The sequence below is a fragment of the Salmo trutta genome, chromosome 30 (genome assembly GCF_901001165.1).
Source record: "Salmo trutta chromosome 30, fSalTru1.1, whole genome shotgun sequence".
In the NCBI taxonomy this organism is placed as follows: Eukaryota; Metazoa; Chordata; class Actinopteri; order Salmoniformes; family Salmonidae; genus Salmo; species Salmo trutta.
In genome coordinates, this window is record NC_042986.1 from 21,264,114 (window position 1) to 21,276,759 (window position 12,646).

The window sequence follows — 12,646 nt, forward strand, 5'->3', positions numbered from 1 at the left end:
AGATATTTTAAATGTTTAATTGTGTACATGCACTAGTATAAATGACAGAGTAAGAGTTAAAAAGTGTAAGAAAATGTTCACTGAGTAATAGGTAATGTAATCTTAAATATAAGATATTCTCCTTTCGCCTACTGTTCATCCTTTCCAGATAATTATTTTCCAGTCGTTTTCCCCCTCTGACCATGACCACCACCCTTCTGGATTCAAAAAAATGTCTATGCTCTTGAACTTGTCCAGAAAAAAATGAGTGTGTGCTTTTGAACTGGTAACACCAGACCCTCACCCTCTCTCCTGCTATGTGTACTTGTCAGTGAGACTTGGCATGTTAAAACTTAAAATAGAGTGGTGACGCGGAATCCTCTGTCATGTATCCAGTGTGGGCACAGCAAGCTCTGGTTACACAGCGCAAGCACAGTTTCATATTGCATTGGAGAGGCAGAGGGCTCCACACTTCCCACTACACCAGTCCAGTAGCTGACCAGCTTTGCCAGTCCTCAGGGATCGAGTTTGTGGAAGGGAACCATGCCTAAAGTCAATATGCCAGGTGAGTCGTTTGGTGGGTGCCACTGCCATTGTAGTGACAGACTGCTGCCCCACTTTCAAGCCATGCCCAGGCCTGAGATTGTTGGTAGTCCTGTCATGCAGCATTGTAGCCAGTAGAACACAGATTTCCAGAGTGCAGTATTTTATAGATGAAAACATAGTTCTTTCGCAAATAGCCTTTATTCAAGTACAATGATTTCTCTCTCCAATCTTCCAGGGTTTGTATATATTTAATATCTTGTTTTTATAAGGGTGACTGCACTAACCATACTCCGTTTTGGACGAGACTGACTTTATGACCAAAATTATCCTATTTACACTTTGTAGTAAATTTTGACACTAGTATAAATGTTTGACTCCTATCGATGCCACATAGGCCAGTAAAGGGCAGTTGACCTTTAATGGACTACCCATATTTTATTGTGAATGTCAAACTCTAAATATGTGTTGGTAACTCAAATTTGTTGGACACTTACCTCTGCTGATTTGTCCCCTCATGTCTTGTCAGAAAAAGTGTTCTTTCAGAAATGTTAATTGTAAGGATTTATACAGGATAAAAGTTCCTAATCTCAATTTGACTCAATATCAGAAAGCTTTGATATGTTGATTGACTAATCCAGTCACACCAGGTCTTGTGGCATGAGCACAGACCAGCCAACTGTACAGGTGATAAATTCCTATTGAGGCACTTGTTTGTCTGTCAGTACCACTCTGACGTTATAATTGGTGGGCAGAGAATTGGCTTGACAGCTTTAATGCGTAATTTGAACCTATGGACAAGCAGTCCAAATGTACAAAATTCTTCAGAGTGGTGGGGAGTCTTCCCAGTTCCAGTATCTCTGTCTGAGACATGACTATATGTTACATTGAACATGCATGTGGACCAATATGCATGTGGACCACTACAGTTGAAGTCATAAGTTTACATACACCTTAGCCAAATACATTTAAACTCAGTTTTTCACAATTCCTGACATTTAATCCTCGTAACAATTAGGATCACCACATTATTTTAAGAGTGTGAAATGTCAGAATAATAGTAGAGAGAATTATTTATTTCAGCTTTTATTTATTTCATCACATTCCCAGTGGGTCAGAAGTTTAAATACACTCAATTAGTATTTGGTAGCATTGCCTTTCAACTGTTGAACTTGGGTCAAACGTTTCGGGTTGCCTTCCACAAACTTCCCACAATAAGTTGGGTGAATTTTGGCACATTCCTCCTGACAGAGTTGGTGTAACTGAGTCAGGTTGTCACGTCCTGACCAGCAGATGGAGCTAGTGTTTTAGTTTTGGGGTCAGGACGTGGCATGTTTGTGTTGTGAATGTTTGTGGATGATTGGGACTTCCAATTGAAGGCAGGTGTGTATAGTTGCCTTTGATTGGAAGTCCTATATAGGTGTGTGTGTTTTTCTTTGGGGTTGTGGGTGGTTGTTTTGCACTGTGTTTTCAAGCCTGCATACTGTTGCTGTCGTGGTTTTTGTTTCCTGTGGATGCTTTACTCTTTTTTTTGTTAATTAAAATATGAGTATCCACACTTCCGCTGCGCCTTGGTCCTCCTTCCAACAGCACAAAGTATTTTGTGACAGAACCACCCACCTACACAGGACCAAGCAGCGGAAGAAGGCTGGCGAGGACTGGGAGACCGAGAGGCACCCCCAAGATTTTTTTAGGGGGGGGCACAAGGGCTGTGTGACGGGGCTGGAGCTGCCCGCCAGTCAACAGTCGTCAGAGCTGCCCGCTAGTCAACAGTCGTCAGAGCTGCCCACCAGTCAACCATCACCAGAGCTGCCCGCCAGTCAACAGTCGTCAGAGCTGCCCGCCAGTCAACAGTCGTCAGAGCTGCCCGCCAGTCAACAGTCGTCAGAGCTGCCCGCCAGTCAACAGTCGCTGGAGTGGCCAGACTGCGCCGAACTGCCAGAGTGGCCAGACTGCGCCGAACTGCCGGAGCGGCCAGACTGCCCCGAACTGCCGGAGCGGCCAGACTGCGCCGAACTGCCGGAGCGGCCAGACTGCCCCGAGCTGCCGGAGCGGCCAGACTGCCCCGAGCTGCCGGAGCGGCCAGACTGCCCCGAGCTGCCGGACTGCCCAGACTGCCCCGAGCTGCCGGACTGCCCAGACTGCCCCGAGCTGCCGGACTGCCCAGACTGTCCCGAGCTGCCGGACTGCCCAGACTGTCCCGAGCTGCCGGACTGCCCAGACTGTCCCGGACTGCCCAGACTGTCCCGAGCTGCCGGACTGCCCAGACTGTCCCGAGCTGCCGGACTGCCCAGACTGTCCCGAGCTGCCGGACTGCCCAGACTGTCCCGAGCTGCCGGACTGCCCAGACTGTCCCGAGCTGCCGGACTGCCCAGACTGTCCCGAGCTGCCGGACTGTCCCGAGCTGCCGGACTGTCCCGAGCTGCCAGACTGTCCCGAGCTGCCAGACTGTCCCGAGCTGCCAGACCGCCCCGAGCTGCCAGACCGCCCACGAGGGAGTGTAGCACAGTGCCGTCGGTGACGGCAGCCACCCTCCCTTCCCTCCCTTAGTGTTTAGGGGTTATTGTTTATGGGTTTTTTGTTGGTGTTTTTCTGTTGGTAGGTGCATTCCGGGGACTGCACCTTGAGGGGGGGGTACTGTCACGTCCTGACCAGCAGATGGAGCTAGTGTTTTAGTTTTGGGGTCAGGACGTGGCATGTTTGTGTTGTGAATGTTTGTGGATGATTGGGACTTCCAATTGAAGGCAGGTGTGTATAGTTGCCTTTGATTGGAAGTCCTATATAGGTGTGTGTGTGTTTTTCTTTGGGGTTGTGGGTGGTTGTTTTGCACTGTGTTTTCAAGCCTGCAAACTGTTGCTGCTGCTGTCGTGGTTTTTGTTTCCTGTGGATGCTTTACTCTTTTTTTTTTTGTTAATTAAAATATGAGTATCCACACTTCCGCTGCGCCTTGGTCCTCCTTCCAACAGCACAAAGTATTTTGTGACACAGGTTTGTTGGCCTCCTTGCTCACACACACTTTTTCCGTTCTGCCCACACATTTTCTATAGGATTGAGATCAGGGCTTTGTGATGGCCACTCCAATACCTTGACTTTGTTGTCTTTAAGCCATTTTGCCACAACTTTGGAAGTGTGCTTGGGGTCATTGTCCATTTGGAAGACCCATTTGAGACCAAGCTTTAACTTCCTGACTGATGTCTTGAGATGTTGCTTCAAAATATCCACATACTTTCCTCCCTCATGATGCCATCTATTTTGTGAAGGGCACCAGTCCCTCCTGCAGCAAAGCACCCCCAAAACATGATGCCTCCAACCCCGTGCTTCACGTTTGGGATGGTGTTCTTCGGCTTGCAAGCCTCCCCCTTTTTCCTCCAAACATACCGGTGGTCATTATGGCCAAACAGTTCTATTTTTGTTTCATCAGACCAGAGAACATTTCTCCAAAAAGTACAATCTTTGTCCCCATGTGCAGTTGCAAGCCGTAGTCTGGCTTTTTTAATGGCAGTTTTGGAGCAGTGGCTTCTTCCTTGCTGAGCGGCCTTTCAGGTTATGTCAATATAGGACTCATTTTATTGTGGATATAGATACATTTGTACCTGTTTCCTCCAGCATCTTCACAAGGTCCTTTGCTGTTGTTCTGGGATTGATTTGCACTTTTCGCACCAAAGTACATTAATCTCTAGGAGACAGAATGCATCTCCTTCCTGAGCGGTATGACGCCTGCGTGGGCCCATGGTGTTTCCACTTGCGTACTATTGTTTGTACAGATGAACGAGGTACCTTCAGGCGTTTGGAAATTGCTCCCAAGGATGAACCAGGCTTGTGGAGATACACCAAAAATTTTTGGGCTGATTTCTTTTGATTTTCCCATGATGTCAAGCAAAGAGGCACTGGATTTGAAGGTAGGCCTTGAAATACATCCACAGGTACACCTCCAATTGACTCAAATGATGTCAATTAGCCTATCAGAAGCTTCTAAAGCCATGACATCGTTTTCTGGAATTTTCCAAGCTGTTTAAAGGCACAGTCAACTTAGTGTATGTAAACTTCTGACCCACTGGAATTGTGATACAGTGAATGATAATTGGAATAATCTGTATGTAAACCATTGCTGGAAAAATGACTTGTGTCATGCACAAAGTAGATGTCCTAACCGACTTGCCAAAACTATAGTTTGTTAACAAGAAATTTGTGGAGTGGTTGAAAAACGAGTTTTAGTGATTCCAACCTAAGTGTATGTAAACTTCCGACTTCAACTGTATGTGTGTGATGCCTTTAAGCTGTGTTTAGACAAGTAGCCCATTTCTGATCTTTTTTGTTCTTAGGCTATTGTTATCAAAACATTTTGTTAAACAGCTGGGTCATGTGATGTCTTCCTTGTAATACCGGTACTGAATAGAACTGTATCATCACCATCAGCACCCTGTAAGACAAACAAGTTCCTGAGTGTCATTCTAATCATAAGAGGGCATTGCTGCCTAACAGAAAAGCCGCGGAATTGCTCCAGCAATGTATTCAAGGCATGGTCACGGCGTTCCGCCAAGGTCTGGAATCCTTCCATAAGATCTCGAAGTAACTCCTTGTGTCTCTCAGTGGTGGCTCCTAGATAGGAGACGGCGTTGCGGAGCTGGTCCGAGTCTGCTGTGTCAATCATGGCCAGTTCGTACTATCAGGACTCAGGATAAGACCCAGATGCAGACAGTTCGATTCACAGATGTTTATTAACAAAACAGGGGTCAGGCAAACGACAGGTCAAGGGCAGGCAGAGGTCAGTAATCCAGGGCAGAGTCAGTAAGGTACAGAACATCAGGCAGGCTCAGGGTCAGGGCAGGCAGAGGTCAGTAATCCACGGCAGTGTCAGAAATGTACAGAACGGCAGGCAGGCTTAGGCAGAAAGGTCAAAACTGGAAAAACTAAACTCAGCAAAAAAAGAAACGTCTCTTTTTCAGGACCCTGTCTTTCAAAGATAATCCATAAAAATCCAAATAACATCACAGATCTTCATTGTAAAGGGTTTAAACATTGTTTCCCATGCTTGTTCAATTAACCATAAACAATTAATGAACATGCACCTGTGGAACGGTCATTAAGACAATAGCTTACAGACGGTCGGCAATTAAGGTCACAGTTATGAAAACTTAGGACACTAAAGATGCTTTTCTACTGACTCTGAAAAACACCAAAAGAAAGATGTCCAGGGTCCCTGCTCATCTGCGTGAACGTGCCTTAGGCATGCTGCAAGGAGGCATGAGGACTGCAGATGTGGCCAGGGCAATAAATTGCAATGTCCATACTGTGAGACGCCTAAGACAGCGCTACAGGGAGACAGGACGGACAGCTGATTGTCCTCGCAGTGACAGACCACATGTAACAACAGCTGCACAGGATCGGTACATCCGAACATCACACCTGCGGGACAGGTACAGGATGGCAACAACAACTGCCCAAGTTACACCAGGAATGCACAATCCCTCCATCAGTGCTCAGACTGTCCTCAATAGGCTGAGAGACGCTGGACTGAGGGCTTGTCGGCCTGTTGTATGGCAGGTCCTCACCAGACATCACCGGCAACAATGTCGCCTATGGGCACAAACCCACCGTCGATGGACCAGACAGGACTGGCAAAAAGTGCTCTTCACTGACGAGTCGCGGTTCTGTCTCACCAGGGGTGATGGTCGGATTCGCGCTTATCGTCAAAGGAATGAGCGTTCCACTGAGTTCTGTACTCTGGAGCGGGATCGATTTGGAGGTGGAGGGTCCGTCAAGGTCTGGGGCGGTGTGTCACAGCATCATCGGACTGAGCTTGTTGTCATTGCAGGCAATCTCAATGCTGTGCATTACAGGGAAGACATCCTCTTCCCTCATGTGGTACCCTTCCTGCAGGCTCATCCTGACATGACCCTCCAGCATGACAATACCACCAGCCATACTGCTCGTTCTGTGCATGATTTCCTGCAAGACAGGAATGTCAGTGTTCTGCCATGGCCAGCGAAGAACCCGGATCTCAATCCCATTGAGCACGTTTGGGACCTGTTGGATCTGAGGGTGAGGGCTAGTGTCATTCCCCCCAGAAATGTCCGGGAACTTGCAGGTGCCTTGGTGGAAGAGTGGGGTAACATCTCACAGCAAGAACTGGCAAATATGGTGCAGTCCATGAGGAGGAGATGCACTGCAGTACTTAATGCAGCTGGTGGCCACACCAGATACTAACTGTTACTATTGATTTTGACCCCCCCCCCTTTGTTCAGGGACACATTATTCAATTTCTGTTCATTACATGTCTGTGGAACTTGTTCAGTTTATGTCTCAGTTGTTGAATCTTGGTATGTTCATACAAATATTTACACGTTAAGTTTGCTGAAAATAAACGCAGTTGACAGTGAGAGGACGTTTCTTTTTTGCTGAGTTTAGAAAACAGGGCCTAGAGAGAAAAGGCGCACGGGAAAAACCACGCTGGTAGACTTGACGAGACAAGACGAACTAGCAACAGACCAACAAAAAACACAGGTATAAATGCACAGGGGATAATGTAGAAAATGGGTGACACCTGGAGGGGGGTGGAGACAAGCACAAGACAGGTGAAACAGATTAAGATGTGACATTTAGAAAAACATTTATTCTTCATCCAAGGATAACGTACAGAGCAGGAGTACTCAAGTACTATTTGTTAAGTTCCGGTCACACACATTTCCTAGGTGGGAAACGTCTGGATGGATAATGTCATTTATCGGCGGAGTAACAGACCCCCACCTCGCAACCCATGCAACCCCAAACTCTTCACACCCCTCTTGTTGGAGGAGAGAAAATGTTACTGTTTTAAAGCTCATTTTCTGCAATTCTATGCATTCTTCCGTGTCTAATGTGTGTTTATATGATTTTTTATTATTTATTATTTACCGGGACCTACGGTCCCTATTGACCCTGTTCTGGGTCCGGACCCGGTCTGCCAGTTGAGTATAGGGGGTATAGAGAATAAATTAATCAAAGGTGGCCTGTCTCAGTGAGTCACTGTACATGGGAATGCATGACAGGAAACTCAACAAACAAGATGCTCTTGGTACTCCAGACTTGTTTGTGCTGTGAAGGGATGAGTAAATGTTTTCTTTCCCTCATCCCCTGAATGTTGGGAATCTCATGGATGATTCTACTCTTTGCATGGATCTTAGAGATACAACATTAATAATTCCATTAAGCCTCTACTGGACTAAAATGCATGCTCAATAGAGAATCTATATTAAAAGTTGGGTTCAAAGGAGAAGTTCAGTATTTTACAACTCAACGTTGGATGGTTCCTCTCCCTGAAAGTAGTTTAGGGGCTAGGAGATACTGTAATCCATGGTTCGGTTTTCTTTAAACAGCCACTACAAACTTCAGCAAACTTTAGCCAACACTAGCTAAAACTCCATGGAAGTGATAGGGGTACATTCATGCAATGTGTAATGAGGGTCGTATAAAGGGGACCAAGGCGCGGCGTGTAGAGTGCTCATATTTACTTTAATGATAACACTTAAACAAAAACAACAAAAACGACAGCCAACAGTTCCGCCAGGTGATACTCACAACTACCCAGAAAACCCCATAGACAAACCCCAACTTAAATATGATCTCCAATTAGAGACAACACGAACCAGCTGCCTCTAATTGGAGATCATCCAAAACTCAACCTAAAAATAGAAAAACAAGAACAAAACAGAGAAACAAAAAACAGACTGCCCACCCATATCACACCCTGACCTAACTAACCAGAGAAAAAACAGCTCTCATAGGTCAGAGCGTGACAGTACCCCCCCCCCCCCCCCCCCAAAGATGCGGACTCCCAGCTGCAAACCTGAACCTATAGGGGAGGGTCCGGGTGGGCATCTGTACTCGGCGGCGGCTCTGGTTCGGGGCGTAGCACTCCCACCGCCCGCTGATCCCCCCCGCTTCTGTATGTCCGGAGGAACCAGACCGTGGGTCATCGCCGGAGGCTCTGAAACGCCAACCGCCGCTGAAGACTCTGCGCTGAAGGCCCCTGCTGAAGGCTCCGGGCTGCGGACCGCCGCTGAAGTCTCCGGGCTGAGGAGCGTCGCTGGAGGCTCCCGGCTGAGGAGCGTCGCTGGAGGCTCCGGACTGGGAAGCGTCGCTGGAGGCTCCGGACTGAGGTGCGTCGCTGGAGGCTCCGGACTGAGGAGCGTCGCTGGAGGCTCCGGACTGAGGAGCGTCGCTGGAGGCTCCGGACTGAGGAGCGTCGCTGGAGGCTCCGGACTGTTGAGCGTCGCTGGAGGCTCCGGACTGGGAAGCATCATTATCGGTTCCGGACTAGTGACCGCTGCTGCTGGCTCCATGCCATGGATCATCTCTACAGGTTCCGCGCCATGGATCCTCACAGGTGGCTTCATACCATGGATAATCTCTACAGGTGCCGGGCCATGGATTATTCCTACAGTCTTTGTGCCAGGGTTGATCCCTACAGTCTCCGGACCATTTATAATCCCTTCAGGCTTTTTGCCAAGGATTATTTCTACAGGCTCCGGGCCATGGATTACCTCTCGAGGCTTCGTGCCATGGAACATCCCTACAGGCTCCAGGCCATGGATCATCACTAGAGGCTTCGTGCCATGGATCATCTCTATAGGCTTTGGACCATCGCTTATCACTGGAGTCTTAGATTGTGGAGCTGAAACAGGTCTCACCGGACTAGGAAGACACACTGAGGACCGAGTGCTCAAAGCATGCACCGGCCGTACTGGGCTATGGAGGCGAACTGGAGGGAGAGTGCGAGGAGCAGGCACAGGACGTACTGGATTATGGAGGCGCACTGGAGGGAGAGCGCGATGAGCAGGCACAGGGCGTACTGGGCTACGGAGGCGCACTGGCGAGAGAGCGTGGGAGGCAGGCACATGCTCACCACAATAAGCACGGGGAGTTGGCTCAGGTCTCAGTCCTGGCCCAGCCAAACTACCCGAGTGCCCCCCCCCCCAAAAAACAAACAAATTGGGGGTGTCTCCCGTTCTTCCCCGGTAGGCTCCGATATCTCTCTATCACTTGCCCCCAAGTCCAGTTTCTCCTTTCTATCCACTCCTCATGTGACCAGGTGTCCATTTCTGCCTGGGCACGCCGCTTGATCCAATCATGGTGGGTAATTCTGTAATGAGGGTCGTATAAAGGGGACCAAGGCGCGGCATGTAGAGTGCTCATATTTACTTTAATGATAACACTTAAACAAAAACAACAAAACGACAGCCAACAGTTCCGCCAGGTGATACTCACAAAACGGAAAACAGCTACCCACAAAACCCCATAGACAAACCCCAGCTTAAATATGATCACCAATTAGAGACAACACGAACCAGCTGCCTCTAATTGGAGATCATCCAAAACTCAACCTAGAAATAGAAAAACAAGAACAAAACATAGAAACAAAAAACATAGACTGCCCACCCATATCACGCCCTGACCTAACTAACCAGAGAAAAAACAACTCTCATAGGTCAGAGCGTGACACAATGTAAGAAAAAAGAAAATAAGAAAAGGCCAAATCATCACGTCAAACCAAGTTGATTTGAAATAATTTGGTCATGGATTTTAGAAAACTTGAACACATGCCCCAATTATTTAGATTTTAGCTAGCATTGGCTAAAGTTAATTTAACTTTTTAATAGCTGGTAAAAAAACAAACAAACATAGATTACAGTTAATCTTGGCCCATAGGCTACTTTCAGGGGGAGGAACCATCTAACATTAGAAATGAACCAGTGTCTGACTGACCACTATTTTAGAACCATGACATAGTGTTTTGCAATAATCTTAATTTAAACGTAACATGCTCCCTAAATATCATGATTCATATTCTTCCAAAAACAATGACCGGTTGCCTTACTTCTGTAAGTAATTTCATGCTTGTTAATTAATGTTTAACCTCGATAAACATCCATTGCCGCTTTAGTTGATTTTGTTGTGTCTTTTCAGTCATGTTGTGATTCATTGTTAGTATTTCATCAACACATTTATGAGTTAACTCAATTGACTATCATTATGTTCATTATCTCATGCTGAATCCTTGGATGGTTACATGTTGCATCTCTAAATGGGAAAAGGGTTTTCTGTCATTTGATCAAATGAAACAGACCAGGGAAGGGTGTCTCATTCATTTTAATGTGTAATAACATTATCTAACTCATTAATTTAATTCGTAACCTGATTTTATTTTGTTTCATTGGTTCCCTTTTGGTTTATCCTCTCCTCTCCTGCTGCGGAATGTAGTATCAGGTCAAAGTAAGTATGAAGGGTGAGAAGAAGACAGCAATCCTAGAGTAGCCTGACCCTGCATGTATCTCCCATCATTGAAATGTGTGACTGCCAACATTCATTCACTCACTTATTTGTCATAGAATAGAGTTTGCAGTGGATGCTAGACAAATGAATAAGTCAATAAATGTATCAGTCTGATGGCGCATGAGGTTTCTGGGCCTTGTTGAGTCCAGAGATACTCTGACTCCATGAACAAGTTAGGCCAAGAGTTTCTGCAGTTGTGCAGTATCACAGCCTCTTTTGTCTTGTTTGGCTCTAGAAGGCTGTTTGCACTGTAGATATTTGATGTATCAGTAGAGCAAGCTTTTGAGTGCTTATGTGAGTCGTCGGGCCCTATTGTTTGTGCTGGATTACTGTAGCTCTGTGTGCATGGAACCTTGTGTTACCAGTCCAAGCTAGTGCTCAGAGCTGTGGGAGTTGACGTTGGACCAAGTTCTGCTTGGTCTTATACACACAAAGCGTGCGCTGCTGAGGAGTGTTTTGAACTGTTGCAATAAGGTATGTCTAATGTTTCCCTCTGTGGTACTACCTCGGTGTTTACAAGATCATTTCAACCAATAATTTAAATCATGATGGATTTGACCATCCTAGCTTGCTTGATCATTCACACCTGTTGTATCTATGCTGTTGATAGCTTGTTTCATGTTCAGTGCTTGTTTCAGGTCAGCGCTCCATGTTGTCCATTTCATTGCATCATGTCCTGTGTAGTGAACTTAAAAGCTTTTGGGAAACAAGATGTTATGTGGCATATGACATAAGAAAAGTTCACACTTAGTAACTTGCTATTACCTTGCAAAAAACGGGGTGGGTAACACGTTTGTATATGTTTCTGCCAGAGACCGATGAGCACATGCGTGCCTTTGCAGAGGAAGTCTTTGCATCTGAGACCAAAGGTGAGGGCGTCCGCGATGAGATTTCCTTGTTTGAAGAGCAAGATGACTGTCCCATCCTTAAACAGGAAATGGCCTACCACCTGCACACTGAAGAAGATACTGAGAAACGGTGGGTATTAGCAGAGAGGAAGATGTGAAATAGAGGGTTTACTCCTGATATAAGTGGACGCACATGGCATTTCATCAACTTATATATACTACCGTTCAAAAGTTTGGGGTCACTTAGAAATGTCCTTGTTATTGAAAGAAAAGCACATTTTTTGTCCATTAAAATAACATAAAATGTATCAGAAATACAGTGTAGACATTTGATGTTTGATGTTATTTTAATGGACAAAAAATGTGCTTTTCTTTCAAAAACAAGGAAATTTCTAAGTGACCCCAAACTTTTGAACGGTAGTATATATATAATATATACAATACCAGTCAAAAGTTTGGACACACCTACTCATTCAAAGGTTTTTCTTTATTTTTACTATTTTCTACATTGTTGAATAGTGAAGACATCAAAACTATGAAATAACACATTAGGAATCATGTAGTAACCAAAAAAGTGTTCAACAAATCAAAATATATTTTCTATTTGAGATTCTTCAAAGTAGCCACCCTTTGCCTTGATGACAGCTTTGCACACTCTTGGAATTCTCTCAACCAGCTTCATGAGGTAGTCACCTGGAATGCATTTCAATTGACAGGTGTGCCTTGTTAAAGGTTAATTGTAGAATTTCTAAAGGTTAATTGTAGAATTTCAGGTGTGCCTGGGTAAAAGTTAATTTGTCAAATTTCTTTACTTCTTAATGCATTTAAGCCAATCAGTTGTGTTGTGACGTGACAAGGTAGGGAGGGTATACAGAAGATTTACGTATTTGGTAAAAGACCAAGTCCATATTATGGCAAGAACAGCTCAAATAAGCAAAGAGAAACGACAGTCCATCATTACTTTA

The 12,646-nt window shown here is 45.7% G+C and overlaps 1 protein-coding gene across 2 annotated transcripts in view; it reads left to right on the top strand.

The window, feature by feature from the left end:
* The first annotated feature begins 416 nt into the window (after nucleotides 1-416).
* LOC115168225 (AMP deaminase 1) overlaps nucleotides 417-12,646 on the top strand; it is a 32,203-nt gene continuing 19,973 nt past the window's right edge. The window contains exons 1-3 of one of the 2 annotated variants that reach the window (XM_029723299.1): nucleotides 417-544; nucleotides 10,762-10,773; nucleotides 11,646-11,811. In XM_029723299.1, the coding sequence (XP_029579159.1) occupies nucleotides 523-544; nucleotides 10,762-10,773; nucleotides 11,646-11,811 (200 nt within the window). In that variant the 5' untranslated portion in view covers nucleotides 417-522. The remainder of the gene's footprint in view (nucleotides 545-10,761; nucleotides 10,774-11,645; nucleotides 11,812-12,646) is intronic. The other variant, XM_029723300.1, reaches the window with a different exon arrangement.